Source organism: Carcharhinus amblyrhynchos, chromosome 27 (genome assembly GCF_965287045.1).
Source record: "Carcharhinus amblyrhynchos chromosome 27, sCarAmb.v2.hapA, whole genome shotgun sequence".
Lineage (NCBI taxonomy): Eukaryota > Metazoa > Chordata > Chondrichthyes > Carcharhiniformes > Carcharhinidae > Carcharhinus > Carcharhinus amblyrhynchos.
This window is the reverse complement of record NC_137350.1, coordinates 37,466,595-37,484,896: the sequence shown is the minus strand read 5'-3', so window position 1 is coordinate 37,484,896 and position 18,302 is coordinate 37,466,595. Positions and strand designations below refer to the sequence as shown.

The following is an 18,302-nucleotide window of genomic DNA, read 5'->3' as shown; positions in this document are numbered from 1 at the left end:
TGAAACTTTATCAATCAATGCTGAAAACAAAATCCCCAATACACCCCAGGTAATGCCACTATCCAATCCTTTCAAAACTCTTGTTTACTAATTCTGTTGTGGAGGTACTGGCATTGGCCTGGGGTAAACATGGTAAGAAGTCTCACACGCCAGGTTAAAATCCAACAGGTTTATTTGGTAGTAAACGCCACTCACCTGACGAAGGGGCAAACCCCAAAAGCTAGTGGCGTTTACTACCAAATAAACCTGTTGGACTTTAACCTGGTGTTGTGAGACTTCTTGCTGTACTAATTCTGCCCCAGTCCAGATGTTTCCTTTCCCAGGTTAGTTCTGTGGGTTTCCTCAGATTATTTTTCTTTATGTAGGAAAGATAACACAGTGAAACTTCTCCACCAGAGGATCAGACTTTAGTGCCAGGCTATCATATGATGTTTGCACCAACATTTTAGTCTTGCCCAGCATCATCTTATGTACAGTTTAAAAGAAAATCCTCATTATAAATGACTTGATGCATGAAGGGAACCATTCAAGCTAAAGGCTGCACTGAAGCTTTGAATTTAAGCTTTATTCACACTTGCTGTGAATTTAGTCTGTTCGACTGCTGGCTTATAACTTGCTACTTGCTTTCCACTGTCCAACTGACATCCATGCTCTAATCCCACAGCTTGCTTTACCCAACTGCTGCCTTGTTCATGTCAATTTGAATTCTGTAGAAGGATCATTTAGATCCAAAACATTAACTCTTTGTTTCTCTCCACAGATGCTTCCACACCTGCTGAGTTTTCCAGCATCTTCTGTTTTTAATTACAATTTCCAGAATCTGCAGTATTTAGTTTTTATATGGTTTACTTATAATCCGTTTGATTAATGACCCAGAAAGGAATATACCCCTGGCACAGCACCTGATGCACCACTGTATAGAAAAAGGGGAATAAAGATTGTGAGGAAAAGATTTTTTAAAAATATATCTGACATCGTGAGACTGGTACATTTTTTAAATCCCCCTCACTTAAGGTTTTTGTTCGCCATTGTACAGTTACCCAAGATGTCCTGACCCTCAATATCTGTAGGCTGCCCAACTACAGGACACACTCACCCGTCCTCCAATATCCATAAAAAAAGTGATCAGTTACTGATTTTACTCTCTTTCACCTCAACTAATAAGTGATACCACCAAAAATCAGCTGAATGTTATAAATAGAAATATTTGTGCAGATTTTTTAAAAGTACCCATTCAGGCAAAATAATTGGCATTATGTTGTGAATGTTATAAAATGGCTGTGTAGCTCATTATCTCACTGTTAGTGCAATGCTGCAACTGGCACTTTGGTCACCTTCCAGCAGCCAGTTTTCAGCCCCATTCATGATATTACGGGACTTAAAGGTGAGAAAAATAATGAATCTCACTTCAGACAAGATAGATGCCTAGCTCAGAGATTAGAAATTACGTTCTAAAAGGCTGTTGCGTTGGTGACAGATCTGTAGAGTTACACTTGCGTAGAGAATGTTGCAAGCAACAAGCACATTCGCACACAGCATGTTACATTCCTACAGAGTGAATTCTAGAGATCAGTCATATTGTGTTTTGACAGTTTCTCTCTCCAGACTGCAGAACACATTTCAGATATTCCTTTGCAAGTTTATGTCCGCACTATTGCTTCCAATTTACATTTGTGATTAGGGTTGTGGGCACCGACCTTCGCAGATACCACTGGAAAGATACGCAAAGGCAGTCAACAAATGGACATTTCTAGTCTGCTCCTTATCTGAGCCAAAAACAAAATGAAAGAAATTGCATTTAAATAGCTTTTCAGAACCTCAAGGCATCCAAACTCATTACAGTCAATTAAGTACTGAAATGTAGTCACTGCTGTAATATTGGAAAAGGAGACAGCCAACTTGTGCACAGCAAAATCCCACAAACAACAACATGATAACATGCAGCTTATCTATTTTAGTCACACCTGGTCAAGTGTCAAACATCAGCCAGTACATCCAGGAGAACACCCCTGCTCTTCTTTAAACTAGCACTTGGGATCTTTTACATCCACCTGAGAGGGCAGACATCTCAATCACCTTGGACAGTACAGCACTCCCTCAAAACTGCATTGTGGTAGTGGCTGGCATTACCTAACACTGGAGGAACTTCAGCCATCCCATTCTGACCACAATGCTGTCAGTAGCTGTCTGTATGCAGTGACAGTGCTACAACAAATATATTCTGCAATTCTTGTAAATCCACATAATCTAATCACAACTTCAGTCTGGTGTTAAGTGATACCATCCGCAGTATTTTCTTTGTTTAGTGAAGTAGTACTGTTGTTTGAACAATGCTAATACGTAATGCACTCTGTGGGATGTGTGGAGAAAGGGTCATATACAGAAAAAGAGAGAAGTCTTGGACCTGGACTCACTACCAAGTTAGCCAACAATTCCCAATAAAGCAAGGCAGCACTGCACAGGTATATGGCATGGGACAGCAAGGAAGAAGAAAGGCATTTCAAACTGCAGAGATCACGTTATCTGATGTGCCAAACAGTGTTTAAAAATCAGGTTTAAGCACATTGTTGGGATGAAAAAGACAAGATCTACCCTGCAAAATAGTTAATCTATATTTATCTTAACCCAAGTGGATCATTAATTATATGTAGGTATCATTTTCCACAGTGGCTCATTAAACAAGGCACCAGTTTTATTGGAACAGCGAGAGTGGCACAACTCAAAGGATTAATCTTTTTCACTTTTAAAGCACAGATTTTTAAAAAAATTATTGTCACATACATTAGTATACAGTGAAAAGAACTAAATAAATAGGAATGAACCACAGTAAAAAAAAAGTACAACATAAAAAGTGCTTCATACTGAGTTTTACAAATTCCTCCTTTAAATCATTACCATAGCGACAGGAAACAATCAATAACATGAAAAGAGGAGACATTACAATAGTGGTACTGTCACCGGACTAGTAATCCACAGGCTAATGAACTGGGGATATGGATTCAAATCCCACCATGATGGTTAGTGGAATTTAAATTCAATCTGAAACTGAAAGCTAGTCTCCATATTGGTGACCACAAAGAGATTATCGGTTACCGTAAAAACTCATCTGGTTCATCAATATCCTTTAGGAAAGGAAATCTATTATCCTTACCCAGTCTGGCCTATATGTGACTCCAGACTTTGAGCAATGTGGTTGACTCTTACCACCCACCGAAATGGCATAGCATGCTACCTAGTTTAATTAGGGTGGGTCACCCCAATCAACTCAGCATTGCATGAGAAAAAAAGCACAATTCAGATTGGCAGTAATCAATAGGACAAAAATTTTCCCAAATTCTAACACAATAATGCATTATATAGCTGCGTGGAAGTTAGAAAACGTAAAATAAAATGTTTCCTTTCAACCCAACTGAAAGATAAAATACTTCTTTTATGATTCACATTGAGTTGACCTTAAAGTGATGCAAGCTTTAATTCCCTCAGGGCACGAGTGGGCCTTATTCATTTTTTGCAGCAATGAAGGCAGACCAGGCTAAGCTTGATCTAGGTACTACTCTGGATTATTTGCTTAGTGTGCTTATTCTGGCTCTCCTTATCGAGGTAATCTGCTTCATGGGGCTTTCCTTTCATTACATATGCTAAATGCATAAGTTCCTCATGGTCTGCAAGCCTTCACTGCAGACGTCACAAATACATCCAATGCCTTGAGTGCACATTTCAATGGTGCTCATCACGGTGGCTCATAAGGGAATAAAGCAGTGGTTCATAAAATGTTAGAAAAAAAATTAAAAATCACAGCTTCTATCAACTCTCACTATCACCAACAACAGGAATATATTCACATTGAATAGGAGTTTGGTAGAGTCTTGCAGCAAATGAACCATTTTAGTTCATCCTAACCTTTTCAAAGAGTTAACCAATTAGTCCCACTAACCCCTGCTCTTCCCTCTGAGCTCTTCAATGCTCTGCCCTTCATGCATTTATCCAGTTCCCTGTTGAAAGTTATTGCTGAATCTGCTACCACCAGCCCTTCAGGCAGGGCAACCCAAGTCATCACACCGGTGTTAAAAAAAACCTCTCTATAACTTAGAGATGTCCTTTTGGTCTTTAACCTGAAATCAGTGTCCTCTGGTCACCAACATTCCTGCTGGTGGAAACAGTTTCTGCTGATTCACTCAAACAAAATCCTTTACCATTTTGAACGTCTTTACAAAATTTCCCCCTAATTTCCTCTGCTCTGAGGGAGACTATTCCCAAACCTTCAAAATTATAGGTCTTTTACTTTATTAATTAAAAACCTAATTAGGATTGACAATTTACACTGGACCATGACTTGAACAAGTGTTTGGAGAAAATAAATTGCATTTATATAGCACCTTAACACAGTGTAATGTCATACTGCTTTAGAGACAAAAATGGATGCTGAACAGAAGGACTAATGGAGGTGATGGAAGACAAAGCTTTTCAAGTTGTAGCGATTTAAACCCATTTTATTTCATGTTGTTTTCTATTTCAGATTCTCTCACGGGCAATTCCCAACTTGCTGTGTTCCGGAATGATTCCATGCCTTGATATCTAGGTAAATATTGTAGTTTGCCCCCAAGATAACAAGAACCCTTCTTTAGGTTATTTTATCAAATGATTCAATCCCACACCTCCATGGGATCCTCCTGCTCTCCAGAAGGTGCAGAATAACACCAGAGCAGACCTTGTTTTAGGTGTTAGCTGCTGTTTATTAAGCAGATATATTTTTGGGTCTTTATTTTTTTTTAAAAAACTCTCTACTGCAGCTTGGATCACTCTCATGGGTGAGACCCAACTTCTCGTACCTTTGAGAGTGTCTTCCCTTGCCGCGAGATCTAGGTAAGCTTTCGGTAATGCATCTGGGAAACGCAGAGCAAACCCTGTCTGGAAATTGCTTTTAGCTACTGGACTTAGGCCTTCATAAGATCTCACTCCAGTCCTTGAAAGCAATAGAGCATCACATGAGATCTTGTTTTAAGATTAAAATATCAAGTAATTTGATCTGTTAATAAAAATGAACATACATAAAAAACAGTTGCAATGTAGTCTAACTATAAGTAGTCAAAATAATAAAAATATCACAATTCTACAAACTAAGCTAATTCTTTGGAAAAACAGTCCATCTGTTCTTGTTTAGGAATACCAAACTGGCAGGAGTAATTGGTTACTTCTTAGGTTTTAAATTGCTTCCTCTGTTGGGATTTCCCAAATGCTCCTGACTTAAACAAAATAATGTCACTTTTATATCCCTGAGAAAACATTGTCTGGGCTTCCTGGATTTTGAATATCTGACACCTCAAATTAAAAAAATGAAAAATACAAACTGAACTGTTGATCACATAACTTTGTTGATTTTTGAATTATTGCTCTCAAACCCATAAGCAATGTGTAACACTATTAAAATAACATGAACACAAGCATTTGAACTTCAGTCCTTTTTCAAAAAAAATATTGTTTACGAAGTTCACATATGTTGGTGTGGATAGGTTATTCACCTGCCTGATTATAGAGTTCCCAAAACCTATAGTGATTTGCAATTTGGATAATGCAACACAGATGGACAGATAAAATGCTGGGGAGACATAGTAAAAGCAACTTAAAATTTTCCAATATCAACCTGAGCATCTGGGAAAACAGACACCGATATAAATGGCAACACATTTATGAGATTTTTTGAATGTATGTGAAAATGGCAAGGTTGCAAGATCTAACTGCAAAGTGTTGGGACACCAAGCAACTCATTTAACCATCTAACTTGCCTTTCAACAGACACATCTGGCTGTATAAATAAGTACCTCCCACTCTCAACAACTCCTACCACTGGGGCCACTGCCAGTGTGTGAAGGTGCCAGCACAATCAAGGCACCCTCCCAATGGCAGTCCAGGTGGCCATCACTAAAGGCTCCATGCTCAACGATAGTGCCATGGACTGGAAGGCCACAATGTGGATATGCTGGCGTTGGACTGGGGTAAACACAGTAAAAAGTCTGACAACACCAGGTTTAAGTCCAACCGATTCATTTGATAGTAAACTCACTAGCTTTCGAGGTTTCCCTCTTCTTCAGGTGAATGGACAGTTCTGGCCTCTGACAGAGCATAGACAAAGCACAGACAGTTTATAGATTACTGATTAGAATGCGAATCTTTACACCTAACCTGCTGTTCAAGTCCCAAAGTGGCCGACAATGTGAGTGGAAGGAGCACTGATCACAGGTTAAAGAGATGTGTATTGTCTCCAGACAGTACAGTATGTGAGGTTTTGCAAACCCAGGCAAGTCACAGGGGTTACAGATAGTGCAACATGAACCCAAGATCCCTGTTGAGACCGTCCTCATGTGTGCGGAACTTGGCTATCAGTCTCTGCTCAGCGACTCTGTGCTGTCGTGTGTCGTGAAGGCCACCTTGGAGAATGCTTACCCGAAGGTCAGAGGCTGAATGCCCGTGACCACTGAAGTGTTCGCCAACAGGAAGGGAACAGTCTTGCCTGGTGATTGTCGAGCGATGTTCATTCATCCGTTGTCGTAGCATCTGCATGGTCTCCCCAATGTACCATGCTTCAGGACATCCTTTCTTGCAACGCATCAGGTAGACAACGTTGGCCGAGTTGCAAGAGTATTTACCGTGTACCTGGTGGATGGTATTCTCACGTGTGATGATGGTATCCGTGTCGATGATCCGGCACGTCTTGCAGAGGTTGCTGTGGCAAGGTTGTGTGGTATTGTGGTCACTGTTCTCCTGAAGGCTGGGTAGTTTGCTGCGAACAATGGTCTGTTTGAGGTTGCGTGGTTGTCTGAAGGCAAGAAGTGGGGCTGTGGGGATGGCCCTGGCGAGATGTTCGTCTTCATCAATGATATGTTGAAGACTCCGGAGAAGAAGTCGTAGCTTCTCCGCTCCGGGGAAGTACTGGACGATGAAGGGTACTCTGTCCACCGTGTCCCGTGTTTGTCTTCTGAGGAGATCGGTGCGGTTTTTTGCTGTGGCGCATCGGAACTGTCGATCTATGAGTCGAGCGCCATATCCTGTTCTTATGAGGGCATCTTTCAGCGTCTGGAGGTGTCTGTCACGATCCTCCTCATCTGAGCAGATCCTGTGTAGACGGAGGGCTTGTCCATAGGGGATGGCTTCTTTAACATGTTTAGGGTGGAAGCTGGAGAAGTGGAGCATTGTGAGCTTGCGGTACAGTGACGTGCTGAGGTGACCGTCCTTGATGGAGATGCGTGTGTCCAAGAATGCAACTGATTCTGGGAAATAGTCCATGGTGAGTCCGATGGTGGGGTGGAATTTGTTGATATCATCGTATAGTTGTTTCAGTGATTGTTCACCATGAGGCCAAAGGAAGAAAATGTCATCGATGTATCTAGTGTATAGCATCGGTTGAAGATTCTGTGCAGTGAAGACGTCTTGTTCGAACCTGTGCATGAAGATGTTGGCATATTGAGGTGCAAATTTGGTCCCCATGGCTGTTCCATGTGTCTGGATGAAAAACTGGTTGTTGAAGGTGAAGACATTGTGGTCCAGGATAAAGCGGATGAGTTGTAAAATTGCATCTGGAAACTGGCAGTTGTCAGCACTGAGTACTGAGGCAGTCTCAGCAATGCCATCGTTGTGGGGGATGTTGGTGTAGAGCACTGAGACATCCACTGTGACGAGGAGTGTCCCTGGTTCAACTACTCCATGTGTGCTGAGTTTCTGTAGGAAGTCCGTAGTGTAGCGACAAAAGCTGGGGGTTCTTTGTACAATGGGTTTCAGGATACCCTCGATGTAGCCGGAGAGGTTCTCGTACAGAATCCCATTGCCCGATACGATGGGACGGCCAGGTGTGTTTGCCTTGTGTGTCTTTGGGAGGCAGTAGAGATCTCCATAGATATACAAGGCAAACACACCTGGCCGTCCCATCGTATCAGGCAATGGGATTCTGTGCAGGAACTTCTCCAGCTACGTTGAGGGTATCCTGAAACCCATTGTACAAAGAACCCCCAGCTTTTGTCGCGACACTACGGACTTCCTACAGAAACTCAGCACACATGGAGCAGTTGAACCAGGGACGCTCCTCGTCACAGTGGATGTCTCGGCACTCTACACCAACATTCCCCACAACGATGGCATTGCTGCAAATGCCTCAGTACTCAATGCTGACAACTGCCAGTTTCCAGATGCAATTTTACAACTCATCCGCTTTATCCTGGACCACAATGTCTTCACCTTCAACAACCAGTTTTTCATCCAGACACATGGAACAGCCATGGGGACCAAATTTGCACCTCAATATGCCAACATCTTCATGCACAGGTTCGAACAAGACGTCTTCACTGCACAGAATCTTCAACCGATGCTATACACTAGATACATTGATGACATTTTCTTCCTTTGGCCTCATGGTGAACAATCACTGAAACAACTATACGATGATATCAACAAATTCCACCCCACCAGACTCACCATGGACTATTCCCCAGAATCAGTTGCATTCTTGGACACACGCATCTCCATCAAGGATGGTCACCTCAGCACGTCACTGTACCGCAAGCCCACAGACAATCTCACAATGCTCCACTTCTCCAGCTTCCACCCTAAACATGTTAAAGAAGCCATCCCCTATGGACAAGCCCTCCGTATACACAGGATCTGCTCAGATGAGGAGGATCGTGACAGACACCTCCAGACGCTGAAAGATGCCCTCATAAGAACAGGATATGGCGCTCGACTCATAGATCGACAGTTCCGATGCGCCACAGCAAAAAACCGCACCGATCTCCTCAGAAGACAAACACGGGACACGGTGGACAGAGTACCCTTCATCGTCCAGTACTTCCCCGGAGCGGAGAAGCTACGACATCTTCTCCGGAGTCTTCAACATATCATTGATGAAGACGAACATCTCGCCAGGGCCATCCCCACAGCCCCACTTCTTGCCTTCAGACAACCACGCAACCTCAAACAGACCATTGTTTGCAGCAAACTACCCAGCCTTCAGGAGAATAGTGACCACAATACCACACAACCTTGCCACAGCAACCTCTGCAAGACATGCCGGATCATCGACACAGATACTATCACACATGAGAATACCATCCACCAGGTACACGGTAAATACTCTTGCAACTCGGCCAACGTTGTCTACCTGATGCGTTGCAAGAAAGGATGTCCCGAAGCATGGTACATTGGGGAGACCATGCAGACACTACGACAACGGATGAATGAACATCGCTCGACAATCACCAGGCAAGACTGTTCCCTTCCTGTTGGCGAACACTTCAGTGGTCACGGGCATTCAGCCTCTGACCTTCGGGTAAGCATTCTCCAAGGTGGCCTTCACGACACACGACAGCGCAGAGTCGCTGAGCAGAGACTGATAGCCAAGTTCCGCACACATGAGGACGGTCTCAACAGGGATCTTGGGTTCATGTTGCACTATCTGTAACCCCTGTGACTTGCCTGGGTTTGCAAAACCTCACGTACTGTACTGCCTGGAGACAATACACATCTCTTTAACCTGTGATCAGTGCTCCTTCCACTCACATTGTTGGCCACTTTGGGACTTGAACAGCAGGTTCGGTGTAAAGATTCGCATTCTAATCAGTAATCTGTAAACTGTCTGTGCTTTATATGCTCTGTCTGAGGCCAGAACTGTCCATTCACCTGAAGAAGAGGGAAACCTCGAAAGCTAGTGAGTTTACTATCAAATAAATCGGTTGAACTTAAACCTGGTGTTGTCAGACCTTTTACTGGAAGGCCACAACAGAGTCTGCCATTACTCCTGTGGAGGGATAGGTCTCCCTGCTATTCCAAGGACCCTAATGACTTCTCTATCTGATGCCTCCATGTTGAGGGACCTCTTACTGGGCTCCCATCATCAGGAACTCATCCATCATCTTTTCGAACTTGAGTGAGGAACTGGCCAGATAGGAGGCCGCCTCCCAGGTGGCAACGTGCATGGGCTTTAGAACTCAAGATGGGTCTGATTCTGAGGTCCTGATGCTTGTGGAAATTCCAGCTATTAATCTCTAATCTGTTTTCTGCCTCCCAAACAATTATTGACCCATGTCACCAGGTTTCCTCCAGTTCTATACACTGTGATCTGTGTTCAATCATACCAAATGTCTTCTGGAAGTCCATATAGACAATGTTCATACACATTCCCTTATCTACATATATCACATGGACTCAGCGATTCAAGAACACAACATACTACCACCTCCTCATAGGCAATTAGGATTGGGCACTAAATGCTTCCTTTGACAGCGGTACTCACATCCATTGAAAGGAGAAAAATATCCCATAAATGAATTGGAAAATGAAAAGCAACATCTCAAAAAAAATGAAGAAACCAAATTAGTCAGATACAACCTCGTTTTCACAAGTCCATGCTGCCTCTCTGAGCATTTGGGCAACTACTGGTTGATCAGTCACCGATCACAGATTGCAATGACTTCTCCACATTTGACATTCTGTGGTTTCTAGGTCCCCTCTCCCTTCCTTTTTAAATAACCAGGAGCAAACCAGCAGCTGAAAAGCTGAGCCTGTCCTTCACGGTAATTTGACAAAAAAGGTTTCACTATAGTTTCCACTTTTTCACTAACTTCAGAAGTTGTTTGGTCAACCAACATGTAAAATATACAATATATATTATATATATATAAAAATAACTTCCAAAATCTATACAAATAATACAGACTATTGTTTGTTTGATAGCCTCTGACAAACTTCCTGTTTACAAATACCTTGTAAACATAGATCAGAATCAAGAAACAGCACTAACTCAGACAAATAATGTGTTCATCAGCAGTTCATCACTCTGCAACTTCCCACCAAATATCACAACAATCTAAGAGTGGGACATGATTTGAGTGAAGCTTGTTTTTTCACAATAATAAAATTCACAATATCAATACCAAGAGAAGTCACAAATAAAATCTCTTTATTTTTGTCATTCTTCTCCCCTCATAAATAAAACAAAAAGAACACTAAACCAAAGCAATTCTTGAAGTATTAAATGAACCCAAACTTACAGGACTACGTAGATCAGCAGGCAAGAATTGTTTTCCTTCAACATGATCTTTAAACCTGCGCCTTGCTTCCTCTACAGTTGGTTGGTGCCCAGCTTTTCCCAGCTTTCCCAGGACCAAACCTCTCAGCAGTGCATCTAGGTGACCTGAGGCAAAATAGGAAACTATCAATAGTGCCTTCTTTTAAAAGGCAAAATGAGAATTCAAATTTCCTAATCACAGATGCTCAAACAATTCTAATGTAGGTGGAAGATGTGTAAGTAAACCGTGTGGCTTAATATATGCAAAGATAGACACAATGTATTAAAATGCGGCATTTATGTAAACAGCATTTCTGAAGAATGCAGTGGGTTGGGGGAGGACACGGAGGAAGAATTCCGAAGCGTTTTTAAATTCTTCTTTGGCTGTCACTGAGAAGCCCATATTTTCTGTTCAATTCTAATTGACTGTAGACCATTAAAACGTCAATCACATCATGCAAGACTGGAGTCACTTCTGGCCAGACTGAGTGGAGGAGGTGGTGGCAGGACTTTGCCTTGAAGCACAGGAACCAGTTCGCTTTTTGCGACAATTCTTTTTCTAGCGGCAGGTCTCAAATTACAGGGTCTAGTGAATTAAAATCTACAACTTGCCACAGGGGGACCCAAAATCGTTCATAACAAAGAACAAAGAAAATTACAGCATAGGAACAGGCCCTTTGGCACTCCAAACCTGCAGTGACCATGCTGCCTGACTTAACTAAAACCCCCGACCCTTCCAGGGACCATGTCCCTCTATTGCCATCTTATTCATATATTTGTCCAGATGCCCGTTCAAATTCCCTACTGTACCCGCTTCTACCATCCCCCAAGTAATGAGTTCTAGGCACCCACCACCCTTTGCGTAAAAAATCTGCCTTGTACATCTCCTTTAAACCTTGCCCCTCGCACCTTAAAGCTGTGCCCCCTGGTAATTGACTCTTCCACCCTGGGAAAAAGCTTCTGACTATCCACTCTGTCCACATCTCTCATAATCTTGTAGACTTCTATCAGGTCGCCCCTCAACCTCCTTTGTTCCAGTGAGAACAAACCAAGTTTCTCCAACTTCTCCTCATAGCTAATGCTTTCCATACCAGGCAACATCCTGGTAAATCTTTTCTGTACCCTCTCTGAAGCCTCCCTAAACCTCTGGGTCATCACTCCAGTTTAATCCCTAGATTACCATAACCTACTGTATATTCTTTCTGCAGAAGTCATAGGGCCAGCAGACAATCCCCCATACACTATGGTACAGAACTACTCAAAAGTTAAAAAGTTTAGGCAAACATGAATTGCCCTTCACAAATCCCGTTATCTGTTCAATTTACCTTTTTTTTCTCAAACCTAATGTGGAATCCCTGGAGAGTTACCTCTCTTAAACCTCATTATTTCCATTGTTTTTAGTTTTATAATACGCTTTATTTTTAGGTTTCTTTATCGTGTAGATATTTTGTTTGCTTCTTTTAGTTTCGCTTGTTTCTGTCATTAATGGACCCATCAAACTGTGTTTTGTTCGAGGTGCTTAGGGATCAAATCCATCATTGGTGTCAGGACAGAATGAACGACAGAGTCTGAAATATCCACTCTCCTGATGACTGGTTCCTCAATTTCAGAGAAATGAATATTCATTTGTCCTCTACACCAAAGGAGGACAACATTTTGGTGGGAAATAAAAATAGTATTTGCTTCTATCATAAATTTCAGTACTTGGCAGATCGATATTTATAAAGCAAGGGAAATGCTACGATTTAGATGTTGTAAAACTCGTAACAGGGTGAGCTGTATGTTTATCATCCTCATCCTTGTCAGAATAAAACATCATGTAATTCAAAAAAAATAAGTGTCACAGGGAAAAGGCAGAGGAATGGGAGTAGAGCTGGCACAGACATGGCGGCCTAATGTCTTCCTTCTGTGCTGTCACCATTGTATGATTTGATTCTGTAATACACTAATGCTTCATAACCATCTTCAATCCCACTCTACGCAATCCATATGCTATTCTTTAACAACACAGGGTCATGAAGGCAGCAGGTCTCTCCATGTGGCACTCCATTATTAACTGAAATGGGACTCATCTTTAGTAGATAAAATAAACATCTTCACTGTCTCAAAAGGTTTTTTTCTAAATTAACTTTCAATGAGGGGGTGATGAGATCTTAAACTTATTTGCAATTGTGATTATTTCTCTGATGGTTGAACACAAGATGTAGCATCTGTTTTACAGCAAGATCATCTTTGCAAAACATTTCCTCCTCTTTCCCATCCATATTTGTTCACCCACCTAAACCAGACCCATTAAGTCAGATACTGTACTTTCTGCAGCTATAGCATCAAAACAAGCCAGGATCCTCATCTTTGGCTGCTGCACTCCAGTACAAGTTCTTAACTTGAAAACTATCAGACCCTTTGATAGTACTTCCCTACATTATATGGTGCACGATCCTAATCCCTTGTACATGCAAACCATGCCGAGACAAGTTTTCTCCAACCAAAACGGTTGAGACTCCAGACTTTTCACAATCAATTCTGATCTGGTTGGAGACAATATTCAAGATGGACATAAAAGTTAATTTTTCCCATTGCTTCTCCAATGACCCTGACAGGGGAAGGAAGCAATTGGTAACGCACAGGTCTCCACACCAGGCACTCAACGCAGAAAGTGACTCCAACTTATAATTTGAAGATGTGCTTTCTAATTTAGATTCAATTTAAACAGGATGAATAACAACCGCAGAAGGGGATGGTTGCTTTAAAAGTGGAGATCACTTTTAAATCATTAAAGTTTAAAATCATACCTTCGTTCTGTTTTGGGTCCCAGCCAAGTTTCTGCCCAATGTGCAAGAACAGGTCAACAATGAATTCCTGCATTTCGTCATGAAAATCTGTGTGGGACAATAAGGTAGAAAGAGTCCCCAGATTGCAGCTTAAATCACTCCACACTGTGTAATTTGGCTCATTCACAAAAGCCTCCATGACTTTCAAAACTTCCACTGTGCTGATAATGCCAGCTCGAGCCTGCAAAACACATAAAAATGTACACCTCATCAGATTATCTATTAAAGCCAAAAATCTGACCAGCTGGCCGATGGCCATCAATTTTTGGCACACAGGATGCCATTGGAAAATCCTTCAGGTTTAATAGTTACACTTCCCAGGAACTCATTAAAAACAAATTTGTATTTACAATATGTGGAGATGCTGGCATTGGGTTAGGGTGGGCACAGTAAGAAGTCTCACAACAGCAGGTTAAAGTCCAACAGATTTATTTGATATCACGAGCTTTGGGAGCACTGCTCCTTCATCAGGTAAGTTTCACCTGATGAAGGAGTAGCGCTCCGAAAGCTCGTGATATCAAATAAACCTGACTTTAACCTGGTGTTGTGAGATTTCTTATTGTCTTTACAAAAAAATCATCAAAAAATTTTCAACACAATGGGCAAGATTTTAACCATTCACTTACACAGATAAGACTCAACGTGTCCAATAACAAAGATCAAATGTATCATCTTCTCAAGTACAAGTGTGATATGGATTTGTATTGTATTGGTCCATCATTTGTGCATGCCCTCCTATCAGACCATATGTTAAAAATCCCACATTCTATTCTGAAAGACAAACTTATGGCTAATTAAATTCCTCCCTATTGTGCTACAATAACAGTATAACATTTGCATTGCGCTTTTCACATCCTTCAGATATCCCAAAACACAACAGCTAATGACCATCCAGGAACAGTAGCTTTAAATTTTAGATGTCAGACATGGTTCGGTAGGTGGCATACTCAAGTTAGAGGGTTGTTGGTTCAAATCCCATTCCAAAAAAGCACATAATTTAAGCTGGCACTTTAGCACAGCTTTTGAGCAGAAAATACACTGTGTCATGGTACCCTGACCAATATTTGGCCCTCAACCAACATCACAAAACACAGATTATTTACTGACTTGTTTCATTGTGTTGAAGACGCTGTGCAGATAAAAGCTGTTGTTGGATATAGGCATACAGAGTAAGATTTCAAAATTTGTTCACGATACCAAACATCGAGTGGCAAACAGTGGCTATGATACTAATCGACTATAACAGCACCCACATACGTTAGCAGAATGGGCAGACAAGTAGCAGATGGAACTGTGAAGTGATATATTTTGGCAGAAAAGATAGGAAGAGACAGTACAGACTTAATGGCAAGGATATAGAGACCTGACGGGCATGTGCCTTGATGTTTGATGGTCGTAGGACACACTGAGAATTGTTAGGAAAGCAGAGGGGATTTTGAGCTTCACGAAGTGAGGCACAGAGTTCAAATGCAAGGGAGCGAGATGCTCAATCTTCATAAAGCTCTAGTTAGGCAACGACTACAGTATTGCATTCTGTCTGGTCACTACACTTTAGGAAAGATATGAACGTCTTTGAGAAGGTGCAGAGGGATTTACCAGAATGATTCCAGCAATGTAGGTTTTAACTACAAAGTTACATTGGAGAAGTTTGGGATTGTTATCACTGGAACAAAAGTGATTGAGAGGAGCTTTGAAAGAGAACTGCAATATTATGACAGAATTAAATAAGCAGACAAGGGAAATTTGCTCCTATTAGTTGATGTTACACGGATTGGAGATACATATTTAAGATTTTGAGCAAGAATGTGAGAAATAACTTTTATTATGTGGCAAGTGGTAATGACCTGGAATTCACAAGATTATCAGAAACAGAGATGATCAGAAATTTCAAAATGAAACTGGACGAACACTTGGGGGAAATAAACTTGAAGTGCCACAAGGGAATGGAACAGGCTGCTTTAGTTTATTTATTTATTAGTGTATCAAGTAACCTTACATTAACACTGCAATCAACTTACTGTGAAAATCCCCTAGTCACCACATTCTGGCACCTATCCAGGTACACAGAGAATTTAGCATGGCCAATGCAGCTAACCAGCACATCTTTCAGACTGTAGGAGGAAACCAGAGTACCTGGAGGGAACTCAAACTGACACAGGAAGAACATGCAGACTCTGCACAGTGACCCAAGCCGGGAATCGAACCTGAGTCCTGGCGCTGAGAGGCAGCGGTACGAACTACTGCGTAGGATCAAGGGGTCAAATGGCCCTCATCTGTGCTTAAATGCCAATGAGTCGAATTTATTTCATTGATGCACCATACAAATTGGCTATCTAGTTTCCAACAATTTAAAAGTGTTTCATTGATTGTAAAACACTGTGGAATGTCCTGCTGTTGTAAAAGGTGCTAAATAAAAGATCTTTTTACTTTCAGTTCTTTTTTTCTCGAGCTAAAAATGGGTGATTTTACATTCCTTGAGATTGAACTCTCCTTGATGCCAAATTGCCTACCCTCAAGCCTCTATCAAATTTGCCTATGCACCAATTTGGCATTCGCAACTTTTATGGAAATGAGGGGCAAAACACTCCTCCACTGGTCGGAGTCATACTTAGCTTAAAGGAAGATGTTGGTGGTTGCTGGAAGTCGATCATCTCTGCCACACTGCTGCAGGAGATTCGCAAGTTGGCGTCCTAGATCCAACTATCTTCAGTTGTTTCATCAATGATCCTCTCTCCATCATAAGACCAGAAGTGATAATGTTTACTGATGATTGTACAATTTCCACACCATTCACAACTTCTCAGATACTGATGCAATCCATTTCCATATGCACCAAGACCTGGACAACATTTAGGCTTGAGCTAGTAACCAACATGTAACATTTACACCACACAAGTGCCAGGAAATGACCATCTCCAAAAAGAGCAAATCAAATCATCTCCCTCAGTAGCATTACCATCACCAACATCCTGAGAGTCACCACTGACTAGAAGCTGAACTTTTATTTGGCCCAGCCATACTGTGGCTACTAGATTGGTCAGAGCCTGGGAATTCTGTGATGAGCAAGTCACCTCCTGACTCCACAAAGCCAAGTCACGAGCATGAGAATGCATTCCACTTGTCTGGATGGATGCAGTTCCAACAACACTCAAAAAAGCACAAAACCAACCAGGACAAAGCAGACTACTTAACTGGCACCCAATCCACCAGCAATGCACAGTGGCAGTAGCGCATGCTATATACAAGATGCACTGCAGCAACTTGCCAAAGATCCTTCAACAGCACTCTCCAAGCCCGTAACCACTACACCTGGAAGAACAAGAGAGCAGATGCACGGAATACCAGCAAGCCCCCCCGCTTTCAAGACACACTTCATTCTGACTTCTAACACATAGTCTTAACTATATCATTGTTCCTTCACAGTTACTGGATCAAAATCCTGGAATATCCCCCCACAAACAGCAGGTGGGTGTATCTGTACCAGATGGTCTGCAGCAGTTCAAGACTGCATGGCTCACCATTACTTTCTTAAGGACAATTAGAGATGGGCAACAGATGCTGGCATTGCCAGCAACACCCACATCCCATAAAGGTTAAAAAATGCTGTTCATTTTATTGCCCAAATAATTTGTATACAGCAAAAGTTTAGCAGTGCAGGCCATTCCATGCAATTGAACAGAATCATGTAGTCATCATATATACTTCGAAAAATGTCTGAAATTAATGAAGAAACTCCGTGTAGGAACAGAGTCCAACAGTTGATGGCACACAAAAAAAGGGGAACAAAGCACAAGAATGATCTAGGATTAATATAAAAATAGCTGCTGCTATGTGTTAACTATTTCTCATTGATTATCCTAATTTCTAATTACAAAGGCAACATTTCAACAATATTGTTGCTTCAGATGTAGCTGATAGGAAATTTCCTTGTAACATCAATTAGAAGTTTTCTGAAAATATAAATTTCACCCTCTACAAGCTTCTCCTCAAATAGACCAGCAACTTTTTTATCTTGCATTCCAATGTTGCTCAGAGACAGGCAAGGGCAGACAAAATGACTTAGCTGCAGAATTTCTCACCTCTGTTACCGCTTGGGGCCTCCTTCAACCAACAGAATTATGATGGGGACCTCAGTGGAAGAGCACTGTGGCAGTGCAGACAGTCAACATGCTTTATCACCAGGGCTACCTACAGCATTTTATTGCCTTTCTTTGCATTGCAGCCTAATGCCTGACATTCACTACATGAATTTGCTTCACATCCAGATTGCGAATGCTGCGACATTAATTTGGAGGTGTGCCAGCAGGCAGAGTTGCTACTTGGTTAACCTCCCAATTATCTCAAACAACTCATCAATATGCTTATCACAAGAGAGCAATTTAAAGCATCTTTTACGTATGTGAAATCATCATCTGATTCAA

At 41.7% G+C, this 18,302-nt stretch overlaps 1 protein-coding gene across 1 annotated transcript in view; it reads right to left on the bottom strand.

Moving 5' to 3' along the window:
• npepps (aminopeptidase puromycin sensitive) overlaps positions 1-18,302 on the bottom strand; it is a 217,303-nt gene that overhangs the window by 26,348 nt on the left and 172,653 nt on the right. The window contains exons 17-18 of the mRNA XM_080213884.1: positions 13,843-14,062; positions 11,034-11,176 (exon numbers count right to left, since the gene is read on the bottom strand). Of these exons, the coding sequence (XP_080070010.1) occupies positions 11,034-11,176; positions 13,843-14,062 (363 nt within the window). The remainder of the gene's footprint in view (positions 1-11,033; positions 11,177-13,842; positions 14,063-18,302) is intronic.